General features: G+C 52.4%; 1 protein-coding gene across 1 annotated transcript in view; it reads left to right on the top strand.

Annotated features, from left to right (window-relative positions):
* LOC147610691 (DUF21 domain-containing protein At1g55930, chloroplastic-like) overlaps nucleotides 1-16694 on the top strand; it is a 128106-nt gene that overhangs the window by 99754 nt on the left and 11658 nt on the right. The window contains 8 exon segments of the mRNA XM_086785129.1: nucleotides 9313-9410; nucleotides 9517-9610; nucleotides 9702-9779; nucleotides 10566-10669; nucleotides 11001-11082; nucleotides 12761-12900; nucleotides 13012-13090; nucleotides 13207-13270. Coding sequence (XP_086641255.1) covers nucleotides 9313-9410; nucleotides 9517-9610; nucleotides 9702-9779; nucleotides 10566-10669; nucleotides 11001-11082; nucleotides 12761-12900; nucleotides 13012-13090; nucleotides 13207-13270 — 739 coding nt within the window.

Here is a 16694-nt window from a genome sequence, read left to right as displayed (position 1 = left end):
GAGCCTGTAATGATGTCTCTCTGTGGCGCTGTATGTCTAGAATGAATCTCCCCAGTATGCGCTGGTCTGCTGCCTCAAAGATCTGGCGTAGGGAATGTGGCTCTTTGAATAAAATGGGATATCTCTCTCTCTCATGGGCTGTATATGCTCTGCATCTGCATACATAATGCTCGTCACTCTCCACCTCCTCTCTGCACAATCTGCATACCCTCTCCTCTCGGGGGATCCGTGCTGCTCTGCCAGTCTCAATTTCCAATCGGTGGAGCCAAGAAACACTAGCTCGCTGAAGCTCCCGCCTTCGCCCCCCCCCCCCTGCGCTGCTCGCCCATCGCCGCCGCCTTCGTTTCTTGCTCCCCCCCCTTCTACTCGCCGTTGCGCCCCCCCCCCCCCCCCCCCCTTCTTCTCGCGGTCTTGCCTGTTTGCGCCCCCCCTCCTCGCTGCTGCTGCGCCTCCCCCCTTCTCGCCATCTCATCCCCCCCCCTCCTAGCCTCTTCGCGCCGGCTCACCCCCCCCCCCCCCTCCCTCTTCGCCTATTCGCCCTCCCTCCCCTTTTTCGCCTGATTCGTCCCCCCCCTCTCCGCCTGCTCGCGCCCGCCTCCTCTCAGCAGTGCCCTGCCCCCCCCCCCCCCCCCTTCTCGTTGCTGCCGCCCCCCCCCCAGGGCTTCTCCTTGGGTTTTGTTCGTCCCCTCCCTGCTCTTTCGTGCCTTTCTTCACCCCCAGGGGGTTTCTGTTTTTTTTTCCTCTTCTTCCAGTCTTCCGCCTCTTCGTGTGCAGCCCGTTTCTTGCAGGTTTCCCGTTTTCGCCTCGCCTTCGCCTGAGCTTCAGACTCTGATGGAGACTCCTCCCGCCTCGCCTCAGAGGGACTCATCCGCAGCCCCCTCGCGCGCCCCCGAGGACATCCCCATCAGGCTTTCTCTTTCGCCGGAAGAGGAAGCGAGCCTCACCGCAGAGGTGGAACGCCTCCAGGCTCATTCCACCATCTGCCGTATAGTCGGCACTCGCCCTAGCAGAGGGGAGATCAGGGATCTTCTTCAGGCCCGCCTTCTAGCAGATGTGGGCAAGATCCTGGATGTACAGCTCTTGGGCCGGGGACATTATCAGATCGAGTTCGAGGCCGCCCAGAGCGTTGCCAAGGTCCTTGCCATGAGTCCTCTGGACATCAGGGGTGCTCGGGCTTTCTTCAGGCCTTGGCAGCATGGATTTGACCCAGCTGCGGCGGAGCAGGGAGAGTGCCTCTTCCATATTACAGTTTGTTTCCCTGGTCTCCGCCGGGAGTATCTTCCGCTCCTCTCCAGGCTCGGAGCAATGGTGGGCTCGGTTCTTGAGACGGGCCCCTCAGCAGCTTCAGTGGTGGCCAGAGCAGCTGGGCTACCTTCGGTCAGAGTGTTGGTATCTGACATCTTCTCTCTTCCTAAGGTCATTCAGCTACCTAGGATAGGGGGGGGTGGATAGATCAGAGAGTGGAGTTCTCGGGGCTCCCGAACCAGTGCTTCATTTGCAGGCAGGTCGGTCATCTGGCCAAGGCCTGCCCTCGCAGGAGACCCCGACCCTCACCACCACAGCAGCAGGCTACTGATGGCCCGCCCACAGATTCGGCTCGGCAGGCTGCCTCCGGGACACCTGCTCAGGCCACAGAGACCTCGGAGTGGCAGCCTGGACAGGGGCGTCGCCGAGGGAGACAGCCACAGCAGCACGCCCAGAGACCGCTGCAGCAGCAGCCACAGTCTCAGCCTCACTGGGTTCCCGTGAGGAACAGCTTTGCTTCCCTTCAGGAGGAGACCCCTGCAGCGACTGAGGACCAGGAGATGCCAGCTCCCCCTTCTTCACCCCCCCCACCCCCACCCCCGTCCCCTCCCACCGCCTCGTCTCCACCTTCGCCTCCTCCCGCCTCCGCTCCGGTTTCGGCAGCGGCTCCCTCTCCACCTCCCTCGCCTCCCCCTCCTCCCCCTCCGCCCGCCTCACCTTCCCGGGAGACCCTGGCAGTTCCCTGGCGCTCACCTGCAGTCCCGAGAGCGCTGAGCACTGACCTCGCTCGAGCATCACAGAGGAGACCTATGCCGATTAGGGCCTCACGGATTTCATCTATCCGCAGTCGGCTGAGTCGCCTTGGCATTAGACAGCGCTCGGAGGCCTTTGATTATACCTTTACACGCCTTTTTGGAGCAGAGGGCCCCCATGAGCCAGCACCCATTCGAGTTCATGTAGTGATACCTCCGGCCCGCGGGGAGGAGGCACTAGACTCAGCGGTGGCCTTCTCGTTCCCTCTATGTGGACCTTGTGATCGGGAGTGGACTCTAGAGCTCGCTCTCAGCACTTTGAAGACTCAAGCAGTTGAGTTTTCTCACCACATGAGCGATCTGGAGGTGACTGATGTGATAGGCTGACTTTGGGAGTTGGCTCATTTTTTCTTGGATCCCGGGAGTGTGGATACCTCAGGGATTCGGCATTTGGTCGTGCGCATAGTGGCAGACTTGGCGCGCGACCCTGGATATGTGAGTATACACGAGGTTTCTCTGTCAGAGCAGGAGGCAGTCGCCATGGGCCACAGCCACTGGCGCCTGATCCGGGATTCTTGCAGTACACCGGGTGGGCAGATTCGCAGCCGTTCGGATGGGGACTACTCTCCATCCAAGCCGCTTGCGAAGGCCCGCCGTATGGCTGAGACAGCATCCACCTCAGCAGGGCATCCATGAGGATCATCTCATGGAATGTACAGGGCCTTGGCGGAGCACACTTTATACGCTATCGAGGTTGCTTGAGGCAGGAGCTTCAGAGATGCCTGGTTGGTGGCAGCATTGACATTTTGATGATGCAGGAGCACCACTTGGGTGAGAGCAGGATCCGAAGATATGGTTCGGTGATGCCTGGTAGATGGGACACTTTTTGGTCTGCAGGGTTTGGTCCTTTGGGTGGACAGGGAGGAGTATGCATGGTTATTGCAGATGTATGGCGGCAGGCCATTGTGGATCGAGGGATCATTGTGCTTGGTAGAGCACAGTATGTCATTCTGAGGATGCATGATGAGCTATTGGGTGTGCTCAACATCTATGCGCCCAATCATGCTAGTGCCAGAGCAGAGTTTTGGACTCAGGTTACAGATGCATTGCCAGAGGCCGCACATTGGTGTGTTGGGGGAGACTTCAACATGCTCGAGGATCCGGCAGATAGGGTGGGAGGCAGTCATGTTACAGTGCATGGCATGGAGCTTGCAGCTTGGGACCGGTTTTGCATGTCACTGAGGATCACTGATGCATGGCAGCATGGGGCTTTCTCCCCGGTCTCAGGACAGTCTTAGTTTCTTTCGGTCGGATCGCCGGCAGGGAGGGACTAATCTATCTCGGATTGATCGCTTTTATGTGGGCGATTGGTTAGGGGAGCGAGGGGGCTCCGTCGGCATTCTTGCTGGCACCTCATTTTCAGATCATGCGCCAGTTATATTGACATTGGAGGAGGGGACACGGGAGCCCAGCTTGCAGTTGAGGATCCCAGAGAGGGTACTTGCAGATCCCAGTCTCGCTGAGGACATTGAGAGGATCTGGCATGATAGTCAGTGCTCTGACCAGGATGCAGCGGGCCAGTGTGCCCAGGGACTCATTGATCTTAGCTCTTTTCTACATGCTGCAGCTTTGACACGACGGGGAGAGATTCGCGAGCGGGAGCAACGGCTGATACGCAGCCTTGCTGCGCTACAGCGCCTTCAGGAGCAGCAGCCTGCATGTGAGTGGGTGGCGTCCCAGCTGAGCCAGGCACGCCAGGAGGTTAGAGAGGTAGAGGAGCAGAGACATGAGTTTTACTATCGTCGTCAGGCCTCTCAGTGGACGCAGCTTGGTGATAGAGTGACTGGGGAGTTTTTTGAGATCACTGGACCCCGTCATGCGCGAGCAGGAGTTCGCCAGCTTGGTAGACCGGATGGATCGATAGCTACTGAGCTCGGGGAGATCAGAGCCATTGCCACTGCTTTTTATAGTGACCTGCTTTCAGCGGAGCCAGCCACTGAGGATCGAGATGTGTGCAGACAGACTGTGTGGGCCCATGTGCAGAGGAGGGTCACAGACCATATGCGCACAGTTCTAGGTGCGCCTCTGTCAGAGATTGAGCTTGCCGAGGCCTTGAGGGTCCTGCCGCGACATAGTTGCCCAGGGGAGGACGGACTGACGCCGGCCTTTTTTATGCGCTATTGGGACCTTTTGGGGCCAGGCCTCCGCAGGGGCTTTCAGCATGTTTTGGACACTGGGGTGATGCCGCAGAGCTTTTCAGAGGGCTTGATCTATCTTATCCCCAAGGGGGAGGGAGTATCGGATGACATTCGGCATTGGAGGCCTATTACGATCCTCAATACTGTCTACAAGGTCTTAGCAAAGGCCTTGAGTTTGAGGATCCAGCCCTTCCTGGGGGAGTTGATTCATGCTACTCAGACAGGATTTGTCAAGGAGCGCAGTATCCTTGACAACATCTTTACTTTCTGGGAGGCGACGGCCCGAGCTAGGTTTCTTGGCAAGGACTTGGTCGTGATGCTTCTCGATTTTGAGAAGGCATACGATAGAGTTGATTGGGGATTCTTAGAGGGCACTATGCTACGCCTGGGCTTTGAGCCAGGATGGATCAGAGGGGTGGCAGCTTTGTATTCCACAGCTCGCAGCCAGGTGCTGATTGCAGGAGGTCGGGGGCCGAGTTTTGAGCTGACCAGATCAGTCCGTCAGGGGTGTCCTCTCGCCCCTTTCCTTTTTCTCTTCTTTGCGGAGGCTATGAGTATGTATTTGACGGCAGAGGAGGTTGGTTTGAGAGGACTCCAGCTCCCAGTCCGGGGGGAGGATTTGCTTGATGCTGAGTTTGCAGACGACACGGGCTTATTTTTGCATGGCCAAGAGGCCAATCTTATTCGGGCAGAGCAGTCGCTCCAGGTTTTTAGTGCAGCTTCGGGAGCATTGATCAATTGGCGCAAGACAGTGGCCTTTTGGATCAGTAGTGCTCCCACTCCGGCATGGAGCCCGGATCCCGGTTTTAGATGGATTCCTCCAGGCACAGCAGTGCGGTATTTGGGATGCCAGATTGGCCTCGATTTGTCACCTGAGCAGCAGATTGCCCCGCTTCTTCTGAGCATTCGGAAGAAGCTATTGTATTGGAGTACAGCTCGACTATCCTTGGCTGGGAGGGTGGTGGTGGCAAATCAGGTGCTGTTAGCGACTATGTGGTACATTACGTCTTGCTGGATTTTCTCGAGCTCTTGCATCAGCCAGGTACAGAGGCTGATCAAGAACTTTCTGTGGTCTGGGCGGGACGGTCAGCCAGCTCGGGCAAAGGTTGCATGGGCAGTTATTACACTTCCGCTGGCTCAGGGCGGTTTGGGCATTATAGATCCAGTCGATCAGAGTAGAGCCTTATTGGGGAAGCTTATTGTTCGGGGGTTGCTTCCAGGCGCTGAGCCTTGGAAAGAGCTCCTCTTGCAGCGACTGCAGGCCCGGGCGCCTCCTGCAGGGGGTACTTGGGCACCAGAGATTCGCTGGATCTTCATAGAGATGAGGAGGACAGGCCTCAGTAGAGGATGGGAGGACAGATTTGCTTTGAGTATCCTGAGAGCTTGGGAGCTGCTGAGACCGGGGCTCTCTCAGCGGCCTTCTTCTTGTGTTGAGGAGCGGGCCAGGCAGCCCCTCATCTGGAGCCCAGCGGTTCGTACAGAGCAGGGTCATATGCTGGGTTCTCAGCCTCGTCTAGCCTGGGGACCTTTAGCGGCAGGCCCAGCTCGTAGTTTTGGAGACTGGCAGGCTTTCTGCAGTCTACCAGAGGAGACCCAAGTGGAGAGGCTGAGTCACTTCAGAGGGGGGTTGATTATGAGGGATGATATTCAGGAGGCACTTACAGAGGAGTGGTTCACACCTCTCGAGCCAGTGGCCCCACGGTGGATGGGAGCCTTTACACAGTTGGAGATCCTGATTGCTGTCAGAGCTAGCACTGAGGATGGCAGATGCCTCTATTATGAGATTCAGGATGAGGGCAAACTCCAGAGAGTGGAGGTGGAGTCGCCTTTGGTTGCAGAGTGCACCTTTCAGAGGATTCGGGTAGTGGCTGCCGCTTCTCGGAAGTGGCATATTGACCCCGACCCTGCTGACGTGCTCCCGGATTGGCGCATATGGTCATATGCAGCGCGCCCCGTGGCCCGGCTACAGTGGGACCCCGGGGAGTACGAGTGGCATGATCCTTATGCATCCCTTGAGGCCACAGAGATCACCTTTTTCCAGTATACTGTTCGGCTGGGACGGCATATTTTGATGGCGAGGAGGACGGTTTCTCCAGCGGCAGCGGGGCATTGGCGATTGCAGGGACTATCACAGGAGTTCCTGGAGGATTTCTGGGCTCGGCTCTGGGCTAGTCGACAGGCCCGCAGGATCTCGGCTTTTCAGTGGCTGGTCGCCCACAGGGGCTCAGCAGTTGGCACTTGGCTTGTTTACAGCGGTCTTCCGGCGGCCTGCGTCCGATGCGGCCACCCTATGGAGACACAGAGACATTGCCTTTGGGACTGCCCTCAGGCACAGCAGATTTGGCTGCGGATGCGTTGAGAAGGACCTGTTCCTCTCTTCTGTTTTTATGTATATTTAAGTGCTCTTTATATTTAAGTGCCCTTATGAAGCAGATTTACATGAAGTAAAAGAATTGAGTCATATAGACTCTTACTGAACTGCTCTGTGTTGAAGTAGGTACTTGTTGGGGTGAGGATTAAAAGAATTACGTCGACTTGCGAGGCTAATATAGATATCTTCACTAAGGATTGAAGATCATTGATTTGTTTGAAGATGGTGGCGTCGTGTGGAGAGTTTTGTAATTGGTGTCGGTGTCCGGGGCTCTCTGAAGTGCCGCCATGAGACAGGGCTATCTCTACTCATGAAGAAATTAAAGATCTCTAGCTCCTGTATCTCTGCGAAGGCCCGCCTTTTGCGGCGAGTAAGTCTCCTTATCTCTCTCCTCGAACTCGATGTGGGAAGCTCTGTAATGCAGCCGTGTGTAGGAGTGATGCCAGCTGGGCTGTAATGGTATCCATAGGTGCCAGGGGATCCATGAGTAGGAGCCCATCCTCTACTCTGCGAGTGTATATGTCTGCCATGTCATGTGTGAAGTAGATGGTAGTGTGTGGCGTCGATATGTGGGGGGCTGGTGATACCGGTGATCCGGCTAGTGAAAATGCCAAGTATGTATGATCTGCCCCAATAGGACGAGGTGGAATGGAGAATGAGGTGACAAGCTGTGATGCCTCCAAAGACCCCATAATGTAGTCTACCATCGTGCCTCCGGTCCGTGTATGACCCCCATGTGGGAAGCATGTCAGCCCTCCTGATCCCGGCCACTGTAGCATCCCGTTATAAATAACGAGACGATGCCTAGCTCCCAACTCTAGTAAGTGTCCTTGGAGATCTCTTCTTTGATGGCCATGAGAGTGTTGTCATTGATCTCCCCTTCTTCCTTCTCAGTATTCTTGATGGCTACCATTTCCACTTTCAATGCACTCACCTCCTCCTTGAGTGCCGTGTTCTCTTGTTCGAGGTTCGTGACCCGTGCTTCGAGAGCCATGATGTGCCGGTGTAGTTTGTTCTCCTCCTCATTGAGGTTGGAATCTGATGTCTTCTTGTTCTCCTTGATTAGTGCCTTCATTGCCATCTCGAGGGCCTCGAGTTTCTCTTGGAGACTCGGGGCCATTCCTCCAGATCACTCTGCAGTCCTTCCCACAGGCAGGGAGGAGAGAGAGAGAGAGAGAGAGAGAGAGAGAGAGCTATGTTGCTGCCTTGGGGGCCTGAGCAAGGGTGGGTGAGGCACCAGTACCGAGGTGAGCAGGGACGGCGAACAGCAGCGAAAGGGCGCGGGCAGCGAACAGAAGGCGGCGAGCAGGGACAGCGAACAGAGGCGAAAGGGTGCGGGCAGCGAACAGAAGGCGGCGAGCAGGGACGGCGAACAACAGCGAATAGTTGCGGGCAGCGAACAGAAGGCGGAGGGGCGAAGCGAACAGTAGCGAGGTGAGGAGGTGGGGAAAGGGGGGCGGCAGTAGCGAGGCGAGCAGGGGGGGCGCCAGTACCGAGGTGAGCAGGGACGGCGAACAGCAGCGAAAGGGTGCGGGCAACGAACAGAAGGCGGCGAGCAGGGACAGCGAACAGAGGCGAAAGGGTGCGGGCAGCGAACAGAAGGCGGCGAGCAGGGACGGCGAACAGCAGCGAATAGTTGCGGGCAGCGAATAGTTGCGGGCAGCGAACAGAAGGCGGAGGGGCGAAGCGAACAGTAGCGAGGTGAGCAGGTGGGGAAAGGGGGGCGGCAGTAGGGAGGCGAGCAGGGACGGCGAACAGCAGCGAGAGAGAGAGAGAGAGAGAGAGAGAGAGAGAGAGAGAGAGAGAGTACAAATGAGAGCTTGGCTATTTATAAGGAGAATAGGAAAATACGTAATCGAGTTGGTTTTGCCTTTTCAGCCCACAAAACTGAGTGTATGTGTGTATCCATTGTGTACGTGTACCCCTCTTTATGCCTATGTGTGAACATCCCATATATGTGTGTGTGAACACTCACTTATGTGAGTGAGTGAGTATGAATGTTGGCCTAGCCATGTGTCATTGCCCCCTTGCATGTGATGTGTCTAAGATAAGGCCTTCCAGCCTATAAAAGCATGTACTTGATACAAGGATTAATCAATCATAACAGATTATCGAGTCGTGCAAATCATCTCTCTCTATCACTCTATCTCTACTCATCATGACAATCTCCATAGCTTCCATAGTGGCATGTAGGATTTCTGTAGACCCGCCTATGGTCAGCTCAGAGACCACATGCAAGCTTCTTTCAGAGGCTGATTATCCCCATTGGTCCTTGCTGGAGGCTTTAGTGCTTGACTGGTCCTGTTTTGGCTGGCCCAAACTAAACCGAGGCCTGTTTAAATCTGGTCACCTAGCTGGCCCAACTTGCTGTCCTGAATCTTTGGTTTGCTTGAACTTGCTCCATCTGTGCCTAGATAGGTATTATAGACCAAATGCCTCTAGGTCTTGGTGGATACCCTTTACAGGTGTGTACGTGGTCTTGATCCATGTGCAAACGAATCCTCATCATGCTCTTGGCCTGTGATCTTTTATCAAAAACAATGTGCTAAATCCAAACCCTAGTGTTCCCCAGTGGACAAGACACATGCATGTGATGTTGGTTCTGATGCATGAGGCCAAAAAAGTAGTTCCCCACCCCTTTTTGGGGTCTAAACCTATAATGTCTACAAACTTCAAGTTGTTGTGTGATTTAAGGGAGGACTTGTTAATTCTTGCCTTACCTGATTGGGTTTTGTATGCTTTCTAGGTTCGCGAGCTAGCTGAGAAGGAGACAGAAGGTGGCGTCTTTCACATGCTAAAGCAGGACATGACACGATTTCTCACAACAATTTTGATTGGAACAACGTACTGAATAGTATTTAATTTTTAATATCTTATCAATTTTACTGTTTGATTATTTCTGATGTTAAAATGAGTTTTGGTTTTTGGGCTTTATTTTCATTTCTCACAGGGTTGCAAACATAGCAGCTACTGCTCTAGTGACAGATGCTGCCACAGCCCTGTTTGGTGAAGCTGGAGTAAGTGCAGCCACTGGAGTAATGACTGTAAGTGTTCCCAACTGATTTTGTGTAGGTACACTGCCCTTTGGTGAAGCCAGCAGTATCTGAGTGGTTTTTTCTCTTTCTGGTTTTGCAGGTTGTCATTTTGCTGCTGACAGAGATCACTCCCAAAAGTATAGCTGTGCATAATGCAGCGGAGGTGGCACGGATAGTGGTAAGATGGTTTTTTAGTCACCTGTTTAACTGGGCAATATCAACGTCACAAATGGAATCCTTCACAATTATTACTATGATTATGTGGCAACCTATTGCTTGTTCTTCTGATGAGTACCTTGTGGATGGCGTGACTTCCTATGGTTCTGGCATGACAAGGCAGCAGGTGGCTCTCACCCCCCTCTCTTGAGTTATATCCTTCTGATGTTGCAGTTTGGTACCTACCTGGAGGCGGCTTCGGGTGTTTCAACTTGTGGTCACAAAATGGCCACGATACCAATGAGGCATATGGGGATCTGAACTTAGGACTCCCCCTCCCTGAGTTTCAAACCCTCATGGCTGGGCCCCACACGCGTTGATTAAGGCAAGCGGCTTCTTCTTCCACAGGGAAGGCTGATTTAGAAGTGTAGTGTAGAGCTCTTTTAATCAAGATGGTTGCTGGGTGTTAACCTTCCCAGGTTCAGTCTGAGACTCAACAGTTCTAGTCTTCTCAATCAACCATAAGAGTCTGTAGGCCAGGTACGCCAACATATATGAAAAGAGTTGGCAAGAGAGAAACGCCCATCAGTGCAATCATTTTGATTCTTATCTTAGATTGGTTGGAATTCGAATGGGGGTCTCGTATGAGTGTACTCTTTTGTGTGTATATTTGTGTCATGAATGCATGCTTCTGTAATGCTTTACACTTCTCCTTGTGTACAATTCAGGCTGTATGCGTGATTCTTATTTGTGATTAAGCGGGTTAGTACTGTTGTGAGGTTATTTGACAAATTTTTTGTTGTGGCAGGTGAGGCCTGTAGCTTGGCTTTCATACATACTTTATCCTGTTGGGCGCATTGTGACTGCTATTTCAATGGGTTTATTGAAGCTTCTTGGACTGAAGAGTAGTGGGTATTGAGCCACCCTGTATACTCTCCATTTTTTTTTCTTTTGGTTTGAAAAGAAATACCATAGTATTTATCTCTCAAGGATTTTCTTTTAAAGCCTAGCTTTAGCCATCACTGTCAAGTGGTTTGGGCTGGCTTGCAAGATGAATGGACTAAGAAGGTAAGCAATCATGAGCTCAGCTGAGTGATGGGAACAAGCTGTGCCAATGCAATACCCTGAGATTTTTAATGCCATGAAATGGGATTGTAAATTTGTATGTGCATTGGTTTAAAGCAAGAAACATGCTCTTTTTGTCCATGCCTGGCATTTGACAGGAGATTATGTTGGTCCACAGTGAGCCGTTCGTTACTGAAGAGGAGCTGAAATTGATGCTGAGGGGCGCGGAGTTGAGTGGGGCTATAGAGGAGGAAGAGCAGGTAGTGTTCAAGCTACCTTCAATATGGACATGCTTGTGAATGCAAATTTTCAGTGACCAAGGGTAAACCTTTAATTTGGTGGCTTATTTTGGTTAATATCCATCTTGTTTGGTCATGACTCATGATGGAAGTCGGCAATAGACTGGATCTAGGACTTTCTGGATTACCTTTCACATGGGTCCATTAGACTTTTTTCGCCACAGTCATCAGGTGTTCCAGGCCCAAAACCAGGGATCCATCTACCATTACGGGGAAACCAGGCAGCCATGGTCCGAATTGACATGCTGCTGCCCCACATGTATCCTTAATCCACAAAAACTGATTGCTAAGGCTCATGACCAGAGGATACATGGTTCTATATAGGAGGTACTTCTTCCTCATGCACATACTCTAGGTCTTTACAATGTCTATATGCATTTGTAATCATGTTTTCACCCCTTCCTCGACACGCCTTTTATTAATTTCCTGGCTCTTTACCACTTGGAACCCTCGTACTACTTTTGGTCTTATAGACCTGTTGGGTCTATACTTTCTTTCTTTCTATAGTGTGTAGTTGTTTCTCTTTTTGTTACTTGCCACTGTGCATGATGGATGTATATTGATGGACTACCATTGTCTCACAGACCCTTTTGGTCTTCCCCTTGGACTTTTCTTTCTAATTTTGTCTGGAGGGTGTGTAAAGAATACGGAGAGACATACCTTTATCTTCTTCTTCCTTTTTTTCCCCAAGAAAAGATCCTGCATTAGTCATTAAAAAATAGATCGTCTGGGACGTGGACAACATCCCTCTAACGAGGTATAGGAATAAAGTAAGAGGGGGGACGACTCCTCCAGACTCTTGGGGCGGGGGAGTGAATTAGAGACTTGTTGTGCCATGTTGGGTGGTCTGCGCACATAGTGAGGAATGGGCCATGGCTCTGTGTGAAGAAATGCTGCACGATGGCTGTGTGTGGAGAAATGCTGCACGCACGTGTTCATCGCCAACTAGGTGCTCCCATCTCCCTCGAAGGGAGTGTATGATGTACATCCATATATATGCCAAATAATTTCCGCCAGTGGGGTACTGGAACTGTTCATAGCCTCGTTGCATATGGATGTGGCATGTCAAATATGCGAGGCCGAGATGCTAATGATTAGCTCGCATTGCTAATATTATACCTTGGTCTTGGGAGTCCACTGTGATGCTGTCATTGTTGAGGCTGAGATGACCATAATCCGGAAGTGTGAGAGTTGTAGGGCAAGGCCATGCCATCCTCCTCGTAGTGCAGCACCTATCTTGCCTCAGCCACCCAGGCGACTGGTGAAACGGAGGGTGCTGGCCTCAAAAGTGAATAGACGAAGGGCTCGCCATCAAATCTGGACAGCCCCAAAGGCAGTGTCTCTGAGTCTCTTGCGGGGTCCCACACCGCTTGCACTATGCGGGACACACTTCAATAGCAAACCAAGCACCATGTGAGGTTGTGTGGTTGACTCGGAGCCACAGGAAGGGGGTCATCTTCCATGGTGGAAGCTCTCCCACAGTCACCGCCATAAGTCCGAGCGAGCTGTGAGAGTTGCCCTGTGAGTGCCACTGAGAGGGGGCCTCGAAAGTTTTGTACCTGCTTGATAGGCTTGAGTGCAGGGATAAATTGCAATGTCAGTATCTACATCAAGAAGTTGTGCATGTGCTTTGGTGCAGGATATGATTGAAAACGTGCTTGAGATCAAAGATACGTATGTTCGGGAAGTAATGACGCCTCTAGTTGATGTGGTTGCCATTGACTCAAGTGCTACTGTGATGGACTTTCGGAACCTATGGGTGACTCACCAGTATTCGCGGTAAGCATTCTGTCAGAGGACTGGTTAAAGCTTTGGTGTTTTGATGTTTTTGAACATATGGGGTTTACATGTCTAGAAGGACCAGCTCAAGCATGGTGCTTTACTTCACAGGGTGCCTGTATTTGAACGCCGTGTGGATAACATTGTTGGACTAGCATATGCGATGGATATGCTTGACTATGTGGAACAGGTTTGGCCTTCATGATGTATCTGTTTGCTGCATTCTTGAACTCGAGGGCTACAAACAAATACTGCCTTTTGGTCATCCCTTTATCTAGAGAGGATTTTGGGAAGTTCTTTTTGCAGGTTGAAGTGCTACAGAAATTGACAGTCGGCCGGATAGCTCACAAGCCTGCCTATTTTGTACCTGGTGTGTTTTCTCTCTTTTGTCTCCAGCAACTAGGAAGTGCATAGAGTTATCAGACATGACATCTGGCAGATATACATCCATAGGACATGGATACAACATGAGATCCTACCTCCCAGGATGAGCCTTTACAGAAATCAGTTCCTTATGCCCATGGCAGACGACGGCTTTATTGAGATGCTAAGGTACTTGGGAACTCACGTGTGTCACATGCAGTTCAGATCTCCATGGATCAGATTCGAGTATCATCACAGATCCTCCACATCAAATCTGGGGGAGAGACCGCAATTATATGAGAAAATCATGTAGGTTTGTCAGTTTTGTGGGATGCACGAGGCTGAGACTGAGGAGAAGACCATCCTTAGATGCTCAGTGTACTACAAAATTAGAGGGCCCAGGGTCTGGTGCTCTGAATTCTGGGGGGCGGGCGGTGGGATCCCCCCCTCCCCCGCTGATGATGAGCTGTTGTTTTGGCGCCGGGGGGGGGGGACCACTCGTGGCGCTCTCTTGTACTGGCGGTGGGGACAAGCTCCAACAAGGTGTCCCATTTTACGGTGAATGAAGTGCTGTCCGGGGAGGCCAGAGTACTCTCCTCTCTGAAAAATAGGAGTTCCACAGAAATACGGAAGCAATATGACATGAGGAACTATCTCTGGAGAGGCTATGCAAATGCGAAGAGAGGGAATCCTTGCGGTCCGAGCTAGAACCGAAGTGGCCGTTTTTTTGGGGGGGGGGGGGGAGGTCTTATCACTCTCCCGATAACTCCACCTATCATTGGGAGAAGGAGAAGATATACCTTCTTGAGGCTAGGAAAGCAAACTATAACGGGAAAGCTTGAGATGCTAGCCAGGGGGTTGGACATTGGGTCAAAGCCGTGCTGCCACCTCGCAGAGAAGGCCTGGGCCGTACACAATGTGACGGGGCTCAACGGCATGACTCTATTCGATGCTACTGGTGAATCAAACTCGACCTGGTAGTATCCACGTGCCAGAGGATGAATAGCAGTTTTCCAGGCTCGGCAATGAGGCTAGTTTACAAAAGATCTGTGAGCTGTCCACGTGCTGGACGGCTACAACTAGCTTACAGACCAATGTGGAGGCCTCCAGGGAGGCGACTGTTGCGAGGAGCTGGAGGTCTGCTTAAGTAAAAGTCGAGTAGGGAGGGGTGGCCTCAGTCGGGGTTGTCGGAGCGCGTGCCATGGAGTCCTCCTGTGGGAAAAGAGCATAGGCGGCGACACTATGCCACCAAAGGAAACAAGCCCTTGCCTTCACGGGAGATGTGCGAACCGGGGGTGGAGGAGACGATGCGGGAGGGGCGGAGTGTGAGGGAGAGGGTCGGATGAAAGGAGAGCCATGGCGGGGGCAGCATGGGGTCAAGGTGTGAAAGGGTGGAAGAGGCAGCGAAAAGCAGGGGGCAGCCAAGGGAAGGAGGCGGTGGAGGAATGAAGAAGTGGGCGAGCTGGGGAGGGGGGGTGCTGAAAGAAGCGCAGGGGGCAGGGGGTGCTGACGGAAGTGGCTGGCGATGATCAGGTGGCAGCAGGGGAGGTTTGGCGAGAGCAGGAGGGGGGTGCAGGCTGAAATGCAGAGATGGGGCGCATGAACGCAGGCAGAGGGGGGTCTCCAGCTCGACCTGAGCAAGCAATATTATGCCATTCGCAAATAGAGAATCTGAGCACGATGCTTTGCAGCATCATAATCAGAAAATTCTTTGAGATCACACTTCATCACTGCCATTCTTTCAAAGAGTCAGCAACTTCGTATGGGATTTGATCTTAGATCCTACTTATGCATATGCATACCTATCTACTTATGCATACAAAAGTGTTGGGGTAAAGGCATTATGCCCACCCTTGTAGTGTGTGCAAGCCCATAAGTTTTATAGTACATAGTACACTTAGTACTTTTAATGTACTAAGTGCACTATGTGTACTAGAGCAAATATACATGTGTGATAGGGGAGTCACACACTCATACTTTTGGGTTGACTTATCCCCACATGGCTCTCTCTCTCTCTCTCTCCCTTCTTCTCTGTGTGTGTCTCCCACATGAAACCCTAATTCTCTACAGCTGAACTTCCATAGCTCCTTCAACTGGTATCAGAGCACGGTGTGCCGCGTGCGCGCGTTTGTGCTTGCGGGTGTGCGGAGTCGTCATCATCGCGAAGAAGAAGCTCGGCTATGGAGCCTTGAGCTTGGCACGAGCAGAGGAGAGCTTTACTAGGGCGGCCTGTTTCTGGTTTGGGAGAACTTGCTGTCGTACAGCTGTGGGTGAAGCGAAGGCTTTTACGACTTGCAGATCGTCACACGAGCCGGCAAGGATGGTGCGGTGAGCGTGGATGGAGAACCAAAGGCATCCGCCGAAAAGCTTTCCGAGGGCGCCTTCGACACGGCTGAGGGCGCGGCCCTCCTTCGCCGCCTCCTCTGTTGCTCCTTTTTCTGGGATGCAGGCGAGCACCCGTAGCGCGAAGGGGAGGCTTTGCATGATAGCGTGAGGAGCCTGAGGACCGCCTTGAGGAGTTTCGCGCGCAGCTGGAGGAGTCGGGCGCCGTGTGGGAGAGGCTCTGTTCCATCGTCGCCGACCTCGATAGTGCAACTCGCCTCATAACTCGCTGGGGCAGCGCTCGCAGCAGGTGAGGCGGCTAGAGCGAAACTCCGCCAGCTTGCAGTTCCATCCCCGACACTGCCAGCCTGCAGTTCCGTCTATCGTCATCACCCGGCACAAGACCAAGCCTACTCCCGATAAGGAGAGCTAATTGGTGCTATTCCAAGATCCAAGCAGTTTGTAAGATCTGGTTGTATATAGCCGTCCTCATGAAATCATAATTAGATCTGGCATACAAAGGAAATACTTCTTATCATCACATAGGAACCCCCCTTTGTGGACTTTAAAAAAAATAAATCAACCTCACTGTGAATTAATTGTAAGGGTTAATCTTATGTGCTTCAGCACATGAGGATGGCGATGTCGAACCGGACCAGTGCCCTGCGAGAGTTGTCAACCACGGATGGATTAGCACTGTACTTAGCAGCACCGCCCGCCCATAACGCGGACTTGTGTATCACGGCTGCCTGGAACTCAGTAGGCTCCAAAAAGGACTTGGAATGCCACTATTGTGGCAAGAAGGGACATCTCAAAAAGCAATGCTACAAATGGAAGAATGATCAAAAGGAAAAGGGCAAAGGAAAAGACAAAGACAAAGATGAAGCCAAAGATGCAAAGCCAAAGGGCAAAAGTGGAGTCAAGATTGAAGAAGTCAATGTGTCACATGCAGGTGACAGTGAGGATGAAGTCCTATTCATGTCTTCACTTGATGCCCATTCACTCCATGCAGGAGATGGTCATGATATGCACTCATGGATCATTGATTCAGGTGTCTCCTTTCATGTCACGGGTTGCAGAGACTTGTTTGTCAGGTATACCGCTGGCAA

This window comes from Cibotium barometz, chromosome 48, assembly GCF_041138505.1.
Source record: "Cibotium barometz isolate CiBa-2024 chromosome 48, ASM4113850v1, whole genome shotgun sequence".
NCBI classification, from domain to species: domain Eukaryota; kingdom Viridiplantae; phylum Streptophyta; class Polypodiopsida; order Cyatheales; family Cibotiaceae; genus Cibotium; species Cibotium barometz.
The sequence above is the reverse complement of the archived record's forward strand: the minus strand, read 5'-3'. Positions and strand labels throughout refer to the sequence as shown.